The sequence below is a fragment of the Gracilinanus agilis genome, chromosome 3 (assembly GCF_016433145.1).
Source record: "Gracilinanus agilis isolate LMUSP501 chromosome 3, AgileGrace, whole genome shotgun sequence".
Taxonomy (NCBI): domain Eukaryota; kingdom Metazoa; phylum Chordata; class Mammalia; order Didelphimorphia; family Didelphidae; genus Gracilinanus; species Gracilinanus agilis.
In genome coordinates this window covers 625,619,056-625,642,552 of record NC_058132.1, presented here as the reverse complement: position 1 = coordinate 625,642,552, position 23,497 = coordinate 625,619,056, and the positions used below count along the sequence as shown (strand labels likewise).

Below are 23,497 nucleotides of genomic sequence, written 5' to 3'. Positions count from 1 at the left end.
AAACAAAGTTTTGAAAATCCATTTTGGTTGGTATCAGTCCCACCCCCTGACTGGGCACTCATGTTTACTATGGGGAGGGTGTCAGAGGCCTGATGGCTCCCATGACTCCTGGCATCTGGAAAACTGGCCTCTGTGTCAGACTGAGGTAAAGTCTGTCCAACCAGAGTCCCAGAAGGAGGGGTATCAATGGCTATTTAAAAGAGTGAGGAAGCAAGTGGGTCTTTTTTTCGTTTTTTGGCTTTTGGTTCTCTTGGTCTGGAGATTTTTCTGGCATGGCGGCTTCTGGCTAGCGAACGGAGAAAAAGAGTAGCAAACTCAGGCTAAGAATGGCCAGGTGATTAAATGACTATATCTTCTATATCTTTCTCTAACTCAAAATTTTTCTATCTAACAAATGATTATAAATTAATATATTGTCTCCAAAGAATTTTAAACATAACATTCTAATACTTACAGAAATCAGCACATTATAGGCAAAGAGAAAGCATAGGAGGAATCCTTCTTCCATTAGGTCTTAATGCCAGACAACTTCCATGACAGCAACAAAATATCTTAGTTGAGCAAATCTCTATTTTATGACATGCATATTATCAATCATTTCATCAAGTAAAATGATCTTCCTTGTTACATGTCAATGGATCTTCTAAAATTCTGACATATATAGTAGTTACTATATAAGATGAAAGTTTTCAAGGTAGTGTTTTGTTCTATTTAATCAAAAGCTTTTTTTTTACAGTCAAACAAAGAACAGTAGGACTTCATATAAGTCAACTGTGTAACCATTAAACAATACTCTTTACAAAAGCCTGCCATTCTCATATCTTGATCAAGAATGCCTACAATAAATGTATATATCATTTTCGTAATAATTTTGAATAGAAGGGTTAGCAAGTATATTTCTGGGTCAACTTTTTTTGGAAACAATGTCTGAGATTTTTTTCTAAGCCTATAGTATCCTTACTTCTTTTATCTTGAAAAGAAGCCCTCTAAACCCTCAAAGCTATGTTACTTCTATAGAGTCCTATTCTGTATATGCCTAGAGCTACTCTGGCAACCCTTCCTATCTTTATTTTGTTTGCTGGCATTTCTACTTCCTCATAAAGCAAAAAAAAGATGGCAATGTTGAGTCCAAATAAAGTGGCCCTACTCTAAGTCAATAAGGGAGAAAGGATGAGAAAAATTATTATAGAGCTTATCTATTTTCTATATGCTTGCTATCCATCCTGTATTATCCTTATATATCTTCAGGATGATTTGCCTAACTTGGGTCTCTGGGGAAGGCTTTTCTTCTACTGCTTTACAATGTAGATAGTACTGGTTATAATCTTCAAGTATCTTCTTCCATAAGATTTAATAAAGGAATTTATATCCTAAACTGGTGGTGGTGTCATTAGCCATTGCATCTCTGCTTGACAAAGAAATCATGTATTTGCTTGCTCAGGCAGTACCTAAGCTCTTTTGGTTTCCTCAATGTAGCAACCAAGGTAGATCTGTTAAATGTCTTTAAAAGTCATATTAGTCTAAGAAAATTTTTTTGTTCATCTTCCATTTTTTGCTCCATGGTATTCTTTTTACAAATACTTATTTTTGAGCACTGAAATCTAAAATAATCAGTTTCCCCTGGAAATAATGCTGCTTGTTGCCTTTGAACAAAAAATAAAAACTAATTCTGACAATTCTTTTTATTTATTTCCTTTCATTTAGCTGCAACCTGCTTTGCCTTATAGCTTCATTTACAAGAAAAAAGTTAAGATATGTATGATTTTGTTCTTCCCATTGTATGGTCAATCACCAGTCACTGAACAAGGAACTCAGATTGAGAATACCAACAGCTATGTTAACATTTATATAAATTTTTTAAAAATATGATTTTTAGTACCATCTCTTCTCTTTTCCCAAAACTGTCACAGAAGCAGAAAAGGGACACAAAAGGGATTGAGGCCCACTTTTTATTTAACTTTAGTGGGCTGACTTGGCCAAATAATTCATGACTAAATGGCCTGCCTGAGTGATGAACCTTTCTATACTTTGAAAGAGTCTATCAAAGGCTTCTAATACAATACTAGCTATGTATGCTTTACCTTGAGTTTGCCTTCTGTTGGTGAGGCCTTTGAGGACTAAGAATCATTTCCATTTCACAATCAGGCATCTGAGTAGGGCCTTAATTGTTGAAATTCCCCAGGTCTCTACCACCAAATTAGTACTCTGGAGCTGGTAAGCACTGAGAGAATAAAGATGACAAAAGGAGGAAAGTAGGAAAGTCATAACGTAACAGCTGGGCTCTAAGGCTAAAAAACTAAACAAATCATTGTCAAACACTGAGGGACCATGTAGACTGGGAGTAGTTCAAAGTTAAGGTGGGTAAAAATATTGTTCCAATGTAAAAATGGAAAATACTCTAGATTCTTCAAACCATGGATGGGAAAATTTGATATCTGTTCCTTCTAAAATGTTGGTTTCTGAGCATTTAGGAAGAGAAGCAATTGTCCCTTCAAGTCAACACTGATTCACTCAGAATAAAATATATATAAAGCTAACTTTATTTTCCTTTCTTCTTCAAAGAGTTACCAGATTGACAGATTAGAAAATAACAGATATAGTATATAATTAGATTTTTAGCAATATACTTGAAAATGTCTGTCATGACACTCTTTAAGGAATAAAAAAAGTGTGGGTTGAATTGATATAGACAATTCATAACAGGTTGAATGAGATAACATATTAATAGAACAATGTAACCTTGGAGGGAGATCGATAGTGAATGCCCAAGGAATCTGTCCTTATCTTTATTTTGTTCAACATTTTTATCCATAAATGGGGAAGAAGACATAAACAAGATGCTTAAGTTAATAACAAGATGGGAGAGACAGCTAATACCTTGGAAGACAAAACAGCAATCCAAAAACACTTCAACAGGCTAAAATGACAAGATGAGACTGTTTAGAAGAAATAGAAAATCCTACACCTATAGGCAAGAGATCAAAAATCAATTTCAGAAGAACAAAGTTAAGAAAGTTAAAAATAGTTCATCTGAAAAAAAGATAAGTGGATGTCAAGTGCAATCAGTGAATAACATGATGTGAGAGACAAAAATCTAATATAAACTAGGGCTACACCAATAGATGTATAATTTCCAGAATGGGAGATGTTATCTATCAGTCATGTTAGGACCACAAATAGAGCACCATGTTGAATTTTGGATTACATTTTGGAAGAACATTGAGGTATCATAATGCATGTACAGGGAAAAGGAAGGAAGATATTAAAATGACATAACAGGTTCAATTAAAAGAATAGGAAAAGTAACGTTGAGAAGAAAAGACTTAGGGAGAGACATAGTAGTCTTTAAGCCTATGAAGGACAGTAATATACAAGAATGAATACTCCTGTCCCTAGAAAGTTGATCCAGGTCCAATAGGTAGAAGTTACATAGAGAGGTATTTCAATTTGATATAAGAAAAATGTTTCCTAAAAATCAGAATTGGACAAATATGAAAGGGTTTCTTAGATGGATAATGAGCTCCCCATTTCTGAAGGTCTTCAAAATGAGCCTAAAAGACCATTTGAAAGGAATATTATAGCAAGGATTCCTCCTTCAGGAAAGGTTTGGACTAGATGACCTCTGAAGCCCTCAACAAATATAAGAAGAGGAATGGGAAGTGTGTAGGAAGGTAGGCCCAAAAAGGATGCAGTTCATCCAAAGTTAATGGAAGAAACAACTATATTTTGAAGGGGTTTTCATTGTAGGATTTTTTTCTCTCTCCTTTGTCTGGGGCAAGAGAGAGTAAGCCCTAGACTATAAAAACATAAAAACAACAGAAGTAGTAGTCATCTACTACAATAGCTGCCAAGGACAATGCTACTATCTTTGGAGAAAAGTAATTCAATTGCATTTCTTTTAAAAAACTATTTGACAACTAGATATTGCTTTAAGAATGCTTTACACACATTATCTCATTTGTCTTATAATCCAAATTGACTTTCCCTTTGTTTTAATTTATATAACTATAATATATTCTCCACCGAATTGTAGATGAGGCTCCAACTCTGACCGTTCCTATCCAAACTGAAAGGTTTCAAGTCTAAATAAAGCAATGGACTGTGTGTTTATTATTAAGGTCCAGTTCAGAAATGTTCATCATTAGAAGATTGACCACAGCACAAAAAATCAAAAAAATATCCTGGAATATTGGAATAAATCCAATCTGATGCAATCACTTATCACTTGAAGTAGGAAAGTAATACTCACTTACCATCTTTTCTTTTCATATTTTTCTTGTAGAAACTCCTTCACTTTTTGTGGGTCCCTAAAGTCTGGAATTGCTGAAGATCTATCATCAAATAATCCTAACCAAATTTGTTTACACACCTGTGAAAAGAATGAAAAGAAAAATACAGTATTTTATTGGCAAAGTAAACATTCTTAATACTTGAACTACATTTAACATATTCTCAAATGTACACTTTCCAATGGAAACTGATGAGATTTTAAATAGTTTGAAGTGTTCATTCTTCCATCCTGTCCAAAGACTAGGTAGAGCTCAATGCTGCTTGAAATAGAAATAAGACAAATTTCATTACTTAATATTAGTTATATAATTCACAAGAGGCAAAAGAAAGATACAACTTTTAAATGTGCATTCACTTTCAAACACTTTAGTAACAAAAAGAATACCCTGAACAAGTAAGTAACCAATCACGGTACTACAGAAAAAGCACTACAGTAAGGAAGCAGAAAACATTTAATTCTTGTTTCTCTTCTGCCACTAACTAGCTATGTGATTAAAAACAAGCCAGTCCCTTACTATATCTGGGACAATAATATTAATTATAAAGTGAATAGCTTCAGTAATACTAAAATCATCTGAAACACAATTAGATTTAAAAAACAAAACAAAAAAAAACATGATATGGTGAAGCCATGATAAGTGAACCACAATATAGTGAGGGACGACTATACATAATTTTTGACTTTTTATTTAATCAATTGATCATTTTTTTTCTAATTTTCCCCTTGTTTTTGTTTTTAGTCTTTAAAAATATTATTTATTATATGGGATGGCTCTCTAGGAGAGGAAAAGTTATTAGAAGCCATTTTGGTAATGTTAAAAAAAACCATGCCAATGAAAATTTTAATTTTAAAAAACAAAGGCCTCAGAAACTTCATCTATAAGACAGAGGCAACAATATCTTATCTTATACAGATACTACTGAGTAAAATGTTTTCTAAGATCCCTTACAGCTCTTACATTCTATGATTCTAATTCTCAATTTTGAATTAACCAATACTTACTAAGCACCAAGCTAACTACTAGAATTCCATAATTGTGGCACTAGGAAATACAATAAAGACTCAAATAATCCAACTCTCTTCAAACAGGTGCGTAAACTAAAGGAATGATATTGTTTAAGTTAAATGGTTATGGTCAGACTACTAGTTAATGGCAGAATTAAGTGATTTTTTTTCTTTTCAGTTTTTTTTACTGAAGCATTTCTGTTTTATAAAGCTTTGAAAAAACCTAAATGCACTTCATTACTTTTTAAATAAATAAATACACCATATAGTGATTATTTCATCTATAAGTTACACAAAGACTCTATTATAGTACACATGAATAAGGTTCCTACAATAGTGGTATGTTTCATATGTCATATATAAATAGATATATGTTTCACATTTAATTCAAGTGGATTTTAAAATAAGGAAGTTTCAAAACCTTTAAACTTAAATGTTAATACAGAAAATTTCAAGGTTGGGGCATGAAAAAGAAAAATTTACTTTAATATGCATAAGAAATAAAATGAATTTCCAAAAACACATATGAATAACTCTTCTTTCCTTTTCTGCAAAATGCCCTGCCCATGCAGCCATCCCACAGTTTCAATGCCTCAAAACAAAACAAAACTCACAAACATTTAAAAGGCAACAGCTCTGGGAAGCTATTTGCTTCTTTCAGAGGCCTATTATTATCATTTTGTTGGAAAGTAAATAAATTAAATTAGCTAAGCCTTCTCCTAGGCATAGCTTAGCTGGGAAGAGATGATTAGATTATAGTACATTAGATTCTAAAATGCCGGATAAAACCAAGAAAACATTAACTTGGTGGGAGTAGTAGGGAGAGAGCTGTGTAGATCATGGATGGACAGGAAAAATTAGAATTATTTGCTTGCTTTTGGTATACATATATATTAGAGCTTAACATTGAAGTCAGACCATTTTGGCTTATCCCATCATCAAATAAACCATGATTCATCTTGGTCCATAACATTTCAAAATATTAGAATTATTTTTAAATGTCCTCAAGGTTTAAACATCAAAGAAGGCAAAAGATATAATAAACATAACTATAACTTAAGTACAAATATCTACTGTAAGCATGAATATGGAATTATTTGAAGATATAAACCAAAATTATGTAGAAATTTCTACAAAATTCAAAAAGATCTTCCAAACTTAGGCAATGTATGTGCATATTCATGCATGTGATGGAATACTATTGTGCTAAAAGGAATAATGAACTGGAGGAATTCCATGTGAACTGGAAAGACCTCCAGGAATTGCTGTGGTACAACCCAATGTAATAGACTTCTCTACTAGCAGCAATTTCAGAGGAAGAGAAGAACTCTGGAAGTAGAAACCCAGAAGAAAAACAACTGCTTGATCAAATGGGTTGATGGGGATATGATTGGGGATACTGACTCTAAACAATCACCCTAGTACAAATATCAGTAACATGGAAAGGAGTCTTTATCAATGAAATATGTAAAACCCAGTGGAACTGCACATCAGCTGGGGGGGGGGGAAGGGGGGGAGAAAGGAGGGAAAGAGCATGAATGTTGTAACCATGGGAAAATATTCTAAATTAATTAATTAAAAAACATTTTTAAGAAAGACTGTGATTAAGCTCTAAATGAATTTAGGTCATTCTCATAAAAGTTTTATAAAGTTGAGAAGTAAACAAACAGATTGGCAATTATTGATGTTGTTTTTTCTGGGGCAGAGGATATTTTATCATCTTTGAGTTTTTCTTGGTTCTGTTAATATCTACCACTTCCTGAAATATCTTTTAACACAATCTCAAATCTTTAAAGATGATATTGTCTCTAGCATGGCTTTTCTGCAGTGTGTATTTAGTCTGGATTCTGCCAATCTTCCCAAATGCTGATTCTACTTCAGTAGGTAGTCCACCCAGAACTGAGATGTTAAGGGTACAAATATAGTGATTCCTCATTCACTTATGATGAAAATTTATATAGAAGTTTTGAAAAACTGTTTTCATTTTATGAATTTTCCCTTTTCTAGACTTCTTTCATGGACATTCTTGGGATGATGTAGCTTATTTGGATTTTAAGCCAAGCTTTCGACAAACTCTGCTTCCACAGCATTTTTGTTCACAAAAGTGATACTGCTAAATTTGCTCTGTACTTCTCTGGTGTATTATAAATGAGGTTGTAGTCTAAACCACTGTTGTCCTTGGCTCTCATTTCTCTGCATGGCAAGGAAATAATTGTTTGCTGGATACAACAATTTGGGGGTCTTTCTGCCTCCCACTGCAGTAACTTTTTATTTTTTCCAGCTTACATGTCAATAAATTTTAAATAACTGTTTCTGACATTTTGCAATCTGTTTTTAGTCTTACTCCCATCACTGTTCCCTTCCCCAAAATAGCAGGAATATAATATAGGTTGTATATGTGCAATAATATATGATGATCAACTTAAATAGTTAATGACTTAATTACTATCAACAAGACATGGGCGTATACTACAAGTCCAAGATACTCTGATGAAAAAAGATTATCCACTTTCATTGAAGGAACTGACCATCTGAATGAAGGTTCAAACATACTATTCTCCAATTTACTTTTTCTATGAATTTTTTCTAGAGTAAGCAATATATATCTTATAATACGACAAACATAGAAATATGTATTATATGATAAGCACTTAGGCATCACTAGTTTGAGGCTCTTATTTCTTTGTATCTAAACTAGTGTAGGAATCTATCTTAGCTGGTTTCCATGTCTCTAGTTTCTACCTAGCTTCACTTCCAATTCATCCTAATATTGTTGACATTAATATTCCTAATTGGGGTGTGGTGGAATAAACATTTCTATAGCAACAACAATGTGCCAGGAACTGTGCTAGGCGTTTTACAAATATTATCTCATTTTGATCCTCACAATAATCTTGTGAGGTAAGTGCTGTCATTATCTGCATTTTACAGTTGAGGTAACTGAAGCAAATAAAAGCTAATTCACTTGCTCTGAACCCAAAGTCACATAGCTAGTAAACATTTGAGATGGGACTTAAATTACAGTCTTCCTGACTCCAAGCCCTGCACTCTTATCCACTGTAACACCTAGCTGCCTAATAGATCTCTAACCTTACTCCTTTCATGAATTTTCAGATGATGAAGTGGCCTTCCCCTAAGGCTATTTCCTTCACCTGTGTCCCTGAAACCATCACACCGAGGACCCCACTCCAAGAACAGTTCACCTCTTTCTCAGATATCTTTCAAATTTTGTCTCTCTTTCCCCTTCCCTACCAGTTCTTTCTCCATCACCTCAAACCACTCCCTCCCCTTTCTAATCACTTAAGCTCTTATCATTGCCTTCACTGCTTAACTTTTGGAAAAAATAGCCTACAGATGTTATCTATTTCGCCCCCATTTTAATCTTGCAATGAAGCTTCCAACCCCATTTCTCCACTAAAACGGTTCTTTCCAAGGTCTTTAATGCTCTCCTTTTCAGGACAGTCAAAAAAGAGTCATTGGATTTCTTTTTTCCCCAGTCTTAATTCTGCTTCAGTCTTGAAGTATATCAACAAACCCTTCCATGAGACTCTTTACCTTTACGTTCTGTGACATCCATCAAATGAGATAACATGTGGAAAGCCCTTGGCATAAGTGCCTGGTACATAGCAGAAGTATAATAAATGTCTGTTTCCCTCTTGTTCTTTTCTTTCATAGTTCCTTTCAAGATTCTATTTCCTATATTTCAGCAACAGCTATTCAAATGGGCATATTGTTATACAGGTTTAGCATTGCCATGTTTGACTTAGGTCAAACCTGTCAGTTGCCCTGGATGGAATGTTGAGGGTGTCATGCGCCACGTGGTAGATACCAACTGGCAGTTGAACTGAGAGTATAAAAGGCCCTGGAAACCCAAGGCTGGCTTCTGTTTTCCCCTGACTTCACCCTGAGCACTCACTAACCCCTAAACCCCCTGGGCCCTGGGTGGAGGGAGGAGGAACATGAGAAATTAGGCCTTAGGATAGAGTAGGGTTTTAGGACCTGTCTTCAAGAGCAAATCAATATTATCTTTTATCATCATTTACAAGGTTAGCCAATAGATCTACTCACTTTCCTAACCAGAAAGAGCTTTGCTCTGGCCAAGGGCTGCCAGCCCTCGGTCAGCCAAGATCTTCCAAGGACCTTCTACCAGCTTCAGCCAGTGATTTCTTAGCAACAGATTTGTGTTACCAAGCCCGTTTACCATTGCCTTGTTCCTTCCCCAGTGACCAATAAATACCAAGGCCTTTAACCAGAGAATCCTGTGGTTATTCCCTTATCATCAAAGGCTAAGGAGGACAGGTAACAAGAAGGAATTCTGAGCTGTTAAGGTTCAAACAAACTCCATATTTGAGGGGCAGGAAGTGCTACATCCACTTCCTGCCAGTCTGCCATAACCAAAAGGAGGCTGTATCCTCAGCAGGGAGGGGCCAGCTGCCTGACACCTTAAAGGAGCCTAGTGGTAGCAGTGAGGTTTCACTGGGCACTCGGCTTTCAGGGTTTGGATCCTTATACTTTCATAAGCAAGTTTCATACCCAACTGAGGTGCCCACACCAGCATAACAATCAACACCAACCTCCTGCTAACCTGTTTCTGGCTCAAGGCTCCTTTGACTTCCCTCTCTTCATAACATTCCTCCTAACCTGAAATGAAGATGTCCCTAAGGTCCTTAAGCCTTTTTTATTCTATATCTCATTCAAATCTACTTTTCCAATCATATTTTACCTGTTTTCTTGTTCTAACTCAAACAAGCCAACCTTTCACTGTATCCCCCCCAATTTATATCCTACTTTACCCTATATCTCATAGCTTTTATTCATCTGCAGTCTCCAATGCTCGGAATCAATCCGAATTCCCAAACTCAAATTCTTCCCATTGAAAACATTCCTGTCAAGGTCCAACTATAATCTCATTTAGTTTTCCAAAACCACCTCTCTCCTTGCTAAACTATAATTAATTTCTCCCTTCAAAAATATCTCCTAGCATTCTGCAAGGACCTCATCTTTGCATTTTTTTCACTAATTTCTATCACTGCAATGTCCATTTTATCTTTGTTTCCTTTGGCGTCTAGAATAGTTCCCTGCACACACTTTAATCCCAGTACAATTCTGAAGACTAACAGAAAAAGGAACACTGATATTACTTTAAAATTTATTTTAAGACTTCTGGGTCAAGATGGCTACAGAGTAGTAGCTAGAAGCCAATACATGACACCCCAACAGAACAAAAAATACAAATCCAGATAAACGAAGAGATTCCACAATAGAACATAGCATCAAAGGTACGTGGGATTTGGGCATTTCCATACTATAAAGGGGTGAAATAGCTCCCACCAAATCATGAACTGATCAACCTTACTCCACCCCACCTACAGGGCCAGAGCCAGCGTGTCAAAACTACAGCTAGTATGAGGCAATATCTAGGGTCTTGGCAGCTAAGAGCACCAGAGACCTACCCCTGAAAATAGCTAGACCTGAGACCCCAAGAAGCTAAAGAGTGCGGACCTTGGGCATGGAGCCAGAGCAAAGTGGGGTAGAAGACAGAGGCAGTGCAGAGACTACTCGAAAAGTAGCCTCAGACAAAAACTGCTCTGTAACTCCATACACAGAGAGTCTGCCTTCCTCCCTCAGACTTCTAGCTGAGAAGGAAAATCAGCATAGTGATGGCAAGCAATACCTATGAAATAACCACCAGAAAGAACAAGAAAAAGGCACTAACCTTGGATAATTGTTACAGAGAAAAAAATCCAGAACACAGAGGGGACAACAGAGGAGGACAAACAAGTAAACACATCCAAACTTTCCCAAAAAAGTGGAAATTGGTTAAAAGCTTTTGAAGAGTTCAAATCTGAGATCATGAGAAAGGTGGAAGAGATTTGGCAAGAAAAGTGGGAAATAGTTCAAAAAGAAAATAACAGTTAAAAGGCAAAATTTTGCACTTGGAAACTGAGGTCCAGAAATCAAATGAAATAATAAACAAATTGAAGACCAGAAATGACCTGCTGGAAGCCATGAAAAGCAGGATAGACCAAATGGAAAAGGAAAATCAAAAGATTATAGCAGAAAACCAGGCTTTAAAGAACAGAATTGGGCAAGTAGAAGCCAATGATCTTACGAGAGAGCAAGAATTAATGAAGCAAAGTCAAAAGACTGACAAAATAGAAGGAAACATGAAATATCACACTGAGAAAATTAATGATCTTGAAAACAGGTCTAGAAGAGACAATTTAAGAATCATTGGTATGCCAGAAAACCCAGAAATCAACAGGAACATGGATATCATACTACAAGAAAGTATCCAAGAAAACTGCCCTGATGTTCTTAAACAAGACAGCAAAATAGACATTGAAAGAATCCATAGATCACCCTCTACACTAAACCCTCAACAGACAACCCCCTGGAATATAATTGCCAAATTCAAAAGCTTTCAAGCTGAGGGGAAAATTCTACAAGAATCCAGAAAGAGACAATTCAGATATCAAGGAGCACCAATCAGGATTACACAGGATCTGGCGGCCTCCACACTACAAGACCACAAGGCTTGAAATATGATATTCAGAAAGGCAAGAGAACTGGGTCTACAACCAAGGATCACCTACCCATCAAAACTGACTATATATGGGCATTAAATCAAACAAACAAACAAAAAAATATTTCCAAATATTTGTAAAGAAAAGACCAGAACTAAGTGGAAAGTTTGATATTCAACCACAAAAATCAAGAGACACATAAAAAGGTAAATAAGAAAGAGAGGGGAAAGAAAAAAATTATTTTAATTTGCTTCTTTAAGGGCTTCAACAAGATAAAATTACTTGTACGCCTATATGGAAAAATGGCATGTATAACTCAAAAATTGTACTCACTATTATAGTAATTAGAAGAATTATTCATAGGGAGAGGCTGGGGTACTAAATGGTCTTAGACAATATGCATGGCAACAAGAGAAACTTGAAGGAATAAGAAAATAGGAAAATCTATACCACACAAAGAGGTGCATTGGAAAGGGAGGGGATGAATACTATTATAATAAGGAGAGGAAGAGAGTGTTAATAGGTAATACTTAAACCTTACTCTCAGTGTAATCAATTCTGAGAAGGAAGGGTGGCTAGACCCATTGGGATATCGAATTCTATCTTACCCTATAGGGAAAGTTGGAAGGGAAAAAGGAAGGGGCAAGTGGAGTGGGGTAGGGAGTTCAAAAAGGGAGGGAAGGGAGGAGATTTAAAAGACCCTTAAAAAAAAAAAGGATATGGGAAGAGAGAGGGTAGAAGGGGGACTAAACTGAGGGTGGGGACAGGGAGGTCTGATTAAAAGCAAACCACTGGTTTAAAAGGAAATTGCAAAAGAAGAAAGGGCAGAACAATAAGAGGAATTCAAAATGTTGGGGAATACACAGATGACATCATAACTCTGAATGTGAATGGGATAAATTCTCCCATAAAACAGAAACAAATAGCAGAGTGGATTAAAGTCAAAAATCCTACCTTATGTCCTCTACAAGAAAAACACATGAGGGAGAAAGAGATTGTAATGCAAAAGTTGCAAGAGGGGTTTTTGCTCTTCCAGGGGGCCAACTGAAAATTTCTGGCAGTTAGAAGCCTTAGAATTCTGAGAGAAAGTTCAGTTGGTCCCTGAAGCTTGAACAGAGCAGAAGGATCAACCAGAGCTCTATTTGGCTTTTGGTTTGCTTTGGCCTGTGCTTTGTCTTTGGACAATTTGTACCTAGCTAATTTCTCTGGACCGCTCCCTGACCTTCTCCATATTATTTCCCTGTTTTCCCTCCCTGTTTCCCAGGGCTCTGGGAGGCAGGGTGGCTTTTGGGTTTTTAGTGAAAAGACTTTGTGGGTTTAGTTTTCCCCAAAAGGCAAATAGGACATCCTCGAATTCAAACTATCCCTTTAGTATACCCTCTACCTTAAAAGCAGCCAAATCTTCCCAGGCTGAGAGAGCAGGTTCTCTCTCAGTCTAACCCATTCCTGAGACCCTCCCCCATCTTGAGTTTCTCCCTAACAGTTGTCAGAAACCCCAATCCCCTCTCTCCTTCCAGACCAACGCAGAAACATTAATAAACCCTTGGTTACCTAATCAAACCCTCTGGAGAATCTTTGTGTTGAAGAATTAGGCAAGGGTGAAGGGGAAGGAATAATTCTCTTTTATTTCCTGAGGGACACTGAAGGCATCCATCTTGGGAGGAAGTAGTTGCTCAACACTTCCTCCTGAATCCCTTCAGTTTCACTGACAGGGAGGAGCCTTGTGATTCCTCCTTTGAGGACTTATGAAACTGACAAGAAAGCCCTCAAGTCAGATTCAAACCACTTCTGTCTGGCCCTATTCCTTGTGCCTGTAAAAGTACCTTTCCTGCCCCAAAGGACTTCTGTCTGGCCCTATTCCTTGTGCCTGTAAAAGTACCTTTCCTGCCCCAAAGGGTTCAGCCTGTTACCCCAATATCCTCTGTCTATAGCCTGGGTGTCTAGTCTATGTCAGCTGCCTTTCCTGAACACCTCACCCTGTACCCTTACCATCCTAATACCGCCTTGTCCATTCCTCCCTAAACTTAGTCATCCCTTTCATTCCTCTCCAATCACCTCTATCACCTTTACTCCTCTGTCACTCAGCAAGGGAAAGAGAGCACCCCCTAACTTTAGTGTACCCCTTTTTAATCCATCACAACACACACATGGTAAAAGTAAAAAGCTGGAGAAATATCTATTGGGCTTCAACTGAGAAAAAGAAGGCAGGAGTTGCAATCACGATATATGACAAAGTCAAAGTAAAAATTGATCTGGTTAAAAGAGAATGGGAAGGTAATTACATCCTGATAAAAGGCAGTATAGACAATGAGGAAATATCAATAATCAGCATATACGAACCAAATGGTATAGCATCCAAATTTCTAAAGAAGAAATTGGTGGGTGGAACTCAAGGAGGAAGTAGATACTAGAACTATACTAGTAGGAGACCTTAACCTTCCTCTAACGCATCCAGATATATCAAACCAAAAAATAAATAAGAAAGAGGCAAGAGATGTGAATGAAATCTTAGAAAAATTAGAGTTAAGAGATATGGGGAGAAAAATAAATAGGGACAAAAAGGAATACGCCTTCTTTTCAGCAGCACATGATGCATTCACAAAGACTGACCATGTACTATGGCATAGAAACATGGTAAACCAATGCAAAAGAGCATAAATAATAAATGCAACCTTTTCAGATCATAATGTAATAATAAAAATAATAATTATTAAGGGTACATGGATAAGCAAATCAAAAATTAATTAGAACTTAAATAATATGATTCTCCAAGATCAATCAGTTAAAGAACAAATCATAGAAACAATTAATAATTTCACTGAAGAGAATGACAATGATGAGACATCCTACCAAAATCTGTGAGATGCAGCCAAAGCAGCACCCAGGGGAAATTTATATCCTTGAGTGCATATATTAACAAACTAGGTAAAGCAGAGAGTCAATGAATTAGGCATGCAACTTAAAAAACTTGAAAGTAAACAAATTAAAAATCCCCAGATGAAAACTAAATTAGAGATCCTAAAAATTAAAGGAGAAATTAAGAAAACTGAAAGCAAAAGAACAGCTGAATTGATAAATAAGACTAGAAGCTGGTACTTTGAAAAACAAATAAAATAAACATAGTATTGGTCAATCTAATAAAAAAAAGAAAAGGAGAAAACCAAACTAACAGTATAAAAGATAAAAAGAGGAGACTTATGAAGAGGACTAATGAAGAGGAAATTAAGGCAATCATACAGCAATCTAGGAGATATGGGTGAATATCTACAAAAATATAAATTGTCTAGCTAACAGAAAAAGAAATAGAATATTTAAATAACTTCATACCAGAAAAAGAAATTGAATAAGCCATCAAAGAACTCCCTACAAGTGAATTCTATCAAACATTCAAAGAATAACTAATCCCAATACTATACAAACTACTTGACCCAATGAGCAAGGAAGGAGTTATACCAAATTCCTTTTATGACACAAATATGGTACTGATCCTAAAGCCTAGTAGAACAAAAAAAGAGAAAGAAAACTACAGACCAATCTCCTTAATGAAAATAGATACAAAAATCTTAAATAGAATACTACCAAAAAGACTCCAGCAAATGATCAAGAGGGTTATTCATTATGATCAGGTGGGATTTATACCTGGAATGCAAGGATGGTTCAGTATTAGGAAAACCAGCCACATAATTGACCAGAAAAACAAGCAAGCCAACAAAAACCACATGATTATCTCAATCAATAGATGCAAAAAAAGACTTAAACAAAATACAACACTCATTCCTACTGAAAACACTAGAAAGTATAGGAATAGAAGGGCCTTTCCTAAAAATAATAAACAGTACATATCTAAAACCATCAGCAAGCATTGTAAGAAATAAAATGGGTATAAAAGGATATATTTTAAAATATCATGGTTTTAAGGGATTTATTGAAAACAATTTAGAAAAATGAGGCCACGTGCCTGTTGAGTTATTTTAAAGGGACCCTCCATTTACCTGCTCCTCCCATCCTGGCTCCTGCTCCACAGCCCAGAAAAGAGGAAGTATCAATCCTTTCCTCAGTCTTTATACTTTTCTCTATGTTATTACTCTTCCTGCCTATGTGATTACAAGCAAGGAATCATGGGAAATGTAGTTTGAAGTCCCCTAAATGTCCAATAAGATCAGGGACCTCAAAATTAGTTCAAGGACCCCCAAATTTCCAACATCACAGCATCATTTGCAATGGGGATAAATTAGAAGTGTAATGGAGGATTGCCAGGGAAAGGTGCCTTAAACAGTAAACAGGTGGGTGTGTGGGAGACAGGAATGACAGGAAGGGGCCCAACAAGTAGGGAGACTAAAGTTTAACAGCAAAGGGGTGTCTGTTACTGAATTGGCTGTTAGGTCCAATTGCCACTCTGAAGCATCAAGACTAGGCCTATGGTAATCAGCAAAGTAAAAGCAGGAGTTTATAAGTTAAGGCAACACATTTAATCAAGGACAAACTAAGATTAAGGATGGGAAGAGGGTTTACGACACTTAAAAGATAAGGGCAAAGGAAAGGAACAGGGGAAGGACTTGACTACACTAAACTAAGACCTAAGCCAGGCAGGGCTCAGAGAATAACAATACTGTAGTGGGAATCCTCACAGTAGAGTCCAGAGATGTTTTCAGGATGCCAGCAACCAACTCCTCCAGAACTGATGGTCCAAAGCAGCCCAGTAGGGAGAGGAACCTGCAAACTGTCCACCAGATTGCAGATCACTCCCTACTCAGTGCTGTTATGCAGGATAGATGTCCTCTGCTTCCAACCTTCACCACATTCCAGGATCCCAGGGAATCAGGGTGCAACTCCACAAGCTCTGAGGTCTCCCAAGGAATCAGTTACTGCCTGTAACTCCCACCATGGAGTCCTTCTCAGAGAGTACAAGCAACTTCCTGCTTCCCCATTCCATGTGGAATTCTCAAGCCCTTCCTGCTAGGTCCATATTAACTATATATAAACTTAATAGCTAAATAATCCTCACAACAGAAGCCTTCCCAATAAGATCAGGAGTGAAGCAAGGATGCCCATTATCACCTCTATTATTTAACATTGTACTAGAAACACTAGCAATAGCAATTAGAAAAGAAAAAGAAATTGAAGGTATTGAAATGGGAAATGAGGAGACCAAGCTATCAGTCTTTGCAGATGATATGATGGTCTACTTAAAGAATCCCAGAGAATCAACTAAAAAGCTAGTGGAAATAATCAACAATTTTAGCAAAGTTGCAGGATACAAAATAAACCCACATAAATCATTAGCAGTTCTATATATTATCAACACATCCCAGCAGTAAGAGTTAAGAAAGAGATATGCCATTTAAAATGAACCTAAACAAAATAAAATACTTAGGAATCTATCTGCCAAGACATACACAGGAATTATACAAACACAACTATGAAACACTTTCCACACAATTAAAACTAGATCTAAACAATTGGAAAAAACATTAATTGCTCGTGGGTAGGACCAGCTAACATAATAAAAATGACAATCCTATCCAAATTAATCTATTTATTTAGTGCCATACCTATCAAACTACCAAAAACCTCTTTTACTGGATTAGAAAAAACTATAAAAGTTAATTTGGAAGAACAAAAGATTAAGAATATCAAGGAAATATTGAAAAAAAGTGAAGGAAGGTGGCTTAGCAGCACTAAATCTTAAATTGTACTATATAGCAGTGGTCATCAAAACAATATAGTACTAGCTAAGAGACAGAAGGGAGGATCAGTGGAATAGACTTGGGATAAATGACCTCAGCAAGACAGTCTATTATAAACCCAAAGGGCCCAGCTTTTGGGACAAAAATCCACTATTTGACAAAAATTGCTGGGAAAACTGGAAAACAGTATGGGAGAGACTGGGTCTGGATCAACATCTCACACCCTACACCAAGGTAAATTCAGAATGGGTGAAGGACTTGAATATAAAGATGGAAACTATAAGTAAATTAGGTGAGCACAGAATAGTATACTTGTCAGACCTTTGGGAAAGGAATGATTTTAAAACCAAGCAGGAGTTAGAAAAAATTACAAAATGTAAAATAAATAATTTTTATTACATTAAATTTAAATGGTTTTATGCCAACAAAACAAATACAACCAAAATTAGAAGGAAAGCACCAAATTTGGAAAAAATCTTTATTAATAAAAACTCTGACAATGTCTAATTACTCAAATATATAAGGAGCTAAACCAATTGTACAAAAAATCAAGCCATTCCCCAACTGATAAATGGGTAAGGGACATGAATAGGCAATTTTCAGATAAAGAAATCAAAACTTATCAATAAGCACACAAAGAAGTGTTCTAAATCTCTAATAATTAGAGAAATGCAAATCGAAACAATTCTGAAGTACCACCTCACACCTAGCAGAGAGGCTAACATGACAGTAAAGGAAAGTAATGAATGTTGGAGGGGATGTGGCAAAATTGGGACTTTAATGCATTTCTGGTGGAGTTGTGAATTGATCCAACCATTCTGGATGGCAATTGGAACTAAGCCCAAAGGAATTTCAAAGACTGATTACCTTTTGACCCAGCCATACCACTACTGGGTTTCTACTCCAAAGAGATCATAACGAAAAAGACTTGTACAAAAATATTTATAGCTGTACTCTTTGTGGTGGTAAAAAATTGGAAAATGAGGATTCCCTTCAATTGGGGAATGACTGAACAAATTGTGGTATCTCTTGGTGATGGAATACTATTGTGCTCAAAAGAATAATGAACTGGAGGAATTCCATGTGAACTGAAATGATCTTCAGGAACTGATGCGGAGTACAAGGAGCAGAACCAGGAAAACCATATACACAGGGGCTGATACACTGTGGTACATCCCAAAGTCAGGGACTTCTCTACTAGCAGCAATACTGGTCTATCCTTTCCTATCCAGGATAACTATGAGGGACCTATGAGAAAGAATGCTATCCACATTCAGAGGAAGAACTCTGGGAGTGGAAACACCTAAGAAAAACAACTGCTTGATCACATGGGTTGATGGGGGAAATGATTGGGAATATTGACTCTAAACAATCACCATAGTACAAATATCAATAGTATGGAAAGAAGGCTTCATCAATGACACATGTAAAACCCAGTGGAATTGCGCGTTGGTTATGGAAGGAACATGGGGGAAGGGGAGGGAAAGAACATGAACCTTGTAACCATGGGAAAATATCCTAAATTTAGTAATTAAATAAAGTTTTCAAAGATAAAAAAATCAAAAAATCAAAATAAACTAACTCAACAAATAAATAAATAAGGTTTATTTTATTTAGAGTCTTTTCTTACAAGCTAAAATATTGTGAAAATAAATGTGTATATAGTACGATCATTGCAATCAAAGAGCCAGGAAAATAATACCAGGATTCCTTCCCAGGCCATATGACCTGCTCACTATAAAGAAGGGATAAACAAAAATTATTTCAATTAAGCTTGAAAAAGAAGGGATGGGCAACAGGTAATAATTTGGTTATCCTTTCCCTCAAGTATAGCAAAGAAGAGTGGAATCAGATTTAATTAAAGCATTCAGGTAAAATCTATTTTCAAAGCTAAATAAAATATACAAAGCAAAAATATATTAAGTGATTACTAAGCAGTTTAGTTACAATCTCTAAGCCAATTAAATGTTAGAAATAAAATATGGTCAAAACACACAAGACCCACAGGTATAGAAAATAGGCCTTTGAAGTTTTTTTACCATTTTTTTTTTCTGATCACAGTCAACTCAAAAGTGATTGAGTGAGATTTTTACCTCCTTGAGAATAAGGAAAAGTTTTTTTTCTTGTGGCCTCAAACTGGACCCAATGACAGGAGAGGAGGGAAATGAACTCTATGTAGAAATCAGCTTACTTTTTCTTCCATTTCTTACACTTCTTTTTCACTTCCCTAGAACTTTCCAACATGCAATTCAGCTTCTTTTGTATGCTGTCTTCCAATTTTCCTCTATTAGACTGTAAATTCTTTGAAGGCAGGGATTGTTTTTTAGTTTATATTTGTATCCCTAGGACTTAGTATATAGCACCTGCCATATCTTTAGACACTTAATACTTACTGATTGATGCAGATATCCCCATTTTGAAGTCTTCTATATGAATTTCTACAACTCTTTCAGGTTTTGGCTTCTATAATTATTAATAAATTTTTCATTATGACTAACAAATAATTTCAACCAAAGTTCAAATTTAATTTTGTCTTTTTTCTATCCTACAAGGAGACAGAGAAAAGGGCCAGCTATTTAATGAGGTTATAACAGAAAAAGTATATTAGAAATGCAGCCAGGAGAAATTTTAAACTTTAGACATTTAGTAATTATGTGACTATATGAAAGTTTATAACTCTTAACATGTCATTCTGAACATCTATAAGATAGAAATAATATATTTCAAGTATTTTTCTTACATTATTGTCATCAAATAATCTAATATGTAGGTTAAAAAGATGGGCAAACTTCAAAGTACTATATAAATAGCAGCTACTATAATACATTAAAAATTAGTAAACATGGAAAAGCAGGAAGAAAATAACCTACAGATAACTGAGTAATTTGTGTTGATATTAGAGTAAGAAAATAACTAAACCTTGAAGGGAAAATAAATAAATGGAGAAAATGGCTAGAAATATATACTCTCGTGAGCAACTAGGTGGCTCAGTGGATTGAGAGTCAGGATCAGAGACGGGGAGTCCTGGGTTCAAATTTGACCTCAGACACTTCCTAGCTGTGTGACCCTGGGCAAGTCACTTATCCTTCATTGCCTAGCCCTTACTGTTCTGCTTTAGAATCAATAGAGAAAAAAAAAAAGAAAAAATATATATTCTCTAGCAAGTAGACTTAAAATATATAGTATCGCTAATGCTACTATTTTGGCAATGGATAAAACCATGAAGGAGGAAGCCAGACATATGTTAGACTAAAGCTATAATATTCTAGGAGTCGTCCTTTTATTTTCTCTTTTAGGAGGTGACCAGTAGATTCTTTCAATTTCTATTTTGCCCTCTGAATTGAGAATATCAGAGCAGTTTTCCTCGATAATTTCTTGAAAGATAATGTCTATTAAGCTCTTTTTATGAGCATGGTTCTCAGAAAAGTCCAATAATTCTTAGATTATCTCTCCTGGATTTTCCAGGTCAGTTGTTTGTTCAATGAGATATTTCGCATTTTCTTCTATTTTTTCATTCTTTTGACTTTAAATTTTTTCTTGGTATCTCATGGAGTCATTGCCTTCCACTTGCCCAATTCTAATTTTTAAGGCATGCTTTTACTGAATGAGCTTTTGTACCTCCTTTTCCCTTTGGCCAATTTTACTTTTTAAAGAGTTCTTTTCCTCAGAGAATTTGTGTACTTCTTTTTCTAAAGTATCAATTCTGCCTTTTATGAAGTTCTTCTCTTTAGTGCATTTTTAATAACTTTTCCTATTTGGCCAATTCTGCTTTTTTAAGGAGTTGTTCTTAAATCATTTTGGCCCATTCTGCTTCTTAAAGCATTAATTTTTTAGTACTTTTTTGTGCCTCTAATACGTTGTTGACTCTTTTTTTTCATGATTTTCCTGTATCATTCTCATTTCTTTTCCCAATTTTTCTTTTACCTCTCTTATTATTAGATTTTGTTGTATTCTTCTGAGTTTGTGTGTTTATCTTCCCTGTCACCAAAATAACTTTTTTTGCTGAGTTTATTTTTTTTGTTGTTTACGCATTTTCCAGTCTTTTTTCTTTTTCTTTGTTTTTTAACTTAAAAAAAAAAAACTGTTAAATTTGGGCTCTATAATTGTAGTAAAGGGAGCACTGTACCAAGCTTCAGGTTCTTTGTGCACCTGCCTTCAGAGCTGGCTCTGGGAATTTACGTGCTTTCAGTTCTTCCAAGGTTGTATGATGTAAGGAGAGAAGTGTCTTATTCTCTCCAGGCTGTGCCCTGGTCTGTGAGTTACCTCTTGGAACTGTAACCAGGATCCCCTGTTCCCCTGTGGCCTCAAGTGCTGATGTATGCTAGTGTTCCTCCTTATTCTGAAATCTTGCTCTAGAATTGCTACCTGAATCTATATGTGAGCATCGCAACAAGAGTCTTGTGAACTCAGAGCCAACCATTTTAGAATCTTTGCTAAGAAAATCCCCCCCAAAAGGTCATCAGCACTGAAAATGACTCAACAACAACAAAAAGAATGCCAAGTATAATGACAACTCAAAGATCAAAAGTGGGAAGGGGCTGATGATGTTGAAGCAGAGGAAGGAGAAAAAGCAAGCAGTGTATGGCCTCAACTTGGGGAGTTTAATGACAAAATTTAGTTTACCTTACACTATTTTTACTGGCTCAATGTTCTTCTTTCAAGAATTAAAATTATATTATGAACAAAAAATATAGTGTTACACAAAAATGAAGTCTACTATTCTAAAGATTACATTATTAACTATCTTATTGTATTTTATCAGTTATAAAAAAACAACTTACCTTACTAAATTTTACATGAGGCTAAGATGATTGCTTTTAAATAAACCTATTAAACACACAACTAAAAGAAAATTCTTTGTAATTCTCTAGAAATCAAACAAATACACTTACCAAATAAATATGTGGTGAGTAATATTGTCTACTAAAATATTTATGTCAAAGAAAAGTATCATCTAGGAGACACAATTCTAACTGGAAAAGAAGTATAAGTATAGGAATATTACAGCTTGAAATATATGTAGAAAAAGTTTATTTACTGGGAATTTTGAATATATTTTCTCATAGAAAAAAAAATCTGTCCACCTTTTTACAGCAAACATCCTAGAAAAGTTTGAAACTCCAAGAAAGTTATTTGTACCTATACCTTCTACTTTCATATTTCCTACTCTTTTCTTACTTCTCTCATTAATCACTGTCATGAAATCTGGTTTCTAACTCCATCATTTAACTGAAACTGCTAAACTGAATTGTTCACCTGAAGAATCTCTTAAATGACCCATATCTAGCTATTAAAGCTTTTTAAAATAGTACATGTATGACCAACTATGCTCCACTCAACAAACTCAACTGGCTCCCTATTGAATCTAAGAGTAAATATACATTTCCCTATTTGACATTTAAAACTCTTCACCACCTGTTCTCTACCTTTCCAGCTTTATTATACATTACTCCCCTTCATGACTCAAGAGAATAGCCAAATGGGCTTTCTTGCCCCTCCAACTACAGTCTCTGTGCCTTTCTATTAGCTGTGCCCATGTGTCTAATGTAATGGATTGATATTCTAGCCATCTAAATATTTAGATAGGTCTGTGAATTATGAGTTAGAAGGCCTTGGTTTGAATCTGCTCAGCTATGTATTAATTTTGTGACCTTAGACAAGTCATTTTTTTGTCTCAGTTTTCTCACATAAAAATTGGGGAATGAAATTTAGAGCAGGTAATGATAACAAAACTGCCCACTATAAAATTATGGTTTCTAAGAGTCATTCCAATAGCTATCATCTAGTTATAGGTCTTGGTAGGGAAGATACTGAAAACTCAAGCATGTAACCTAGACACATTTTAATATTGTGTTATTCTGAATCCTAACAGCAAAATTTCCTCAGAGATTTGACTAAAAAAATGTTCACTTCTAATTCATGAGATATCCTAACCAATGACTGATCTAAAAATTGGAATATTTTAAACTAAAATTTCTGAGTTACCT

General features: G+C 35.5%; 1 protein-coding gene across 4 annotated transcripts in view; it reads right to left on the bottom strand.

Annotated features, from left to right (window-relative positions):
* The window catches only part of AGFG1 (ArfGAP with FG repeats 1), a 113,251-nt gene that overhangs the window by 38,091 nt on the left and 51,663 nt on the right, over positions 1-23,497 (bottom strand). For all 4 annotated transcript variants that reach the window (XM_044670816.1, XM_044670817.1, XM_044670818.1 and 1 more), the window contains exon 3: positions 4,254-4,369. In XM_044670816.1, coding sequence (XP_044526751.1) covers positions 4,254-4,369 — 116 coding nt within the window. The remainder of the gene's footprint in view (positions 1-4,253; positions 4,370-23,497) is intronic.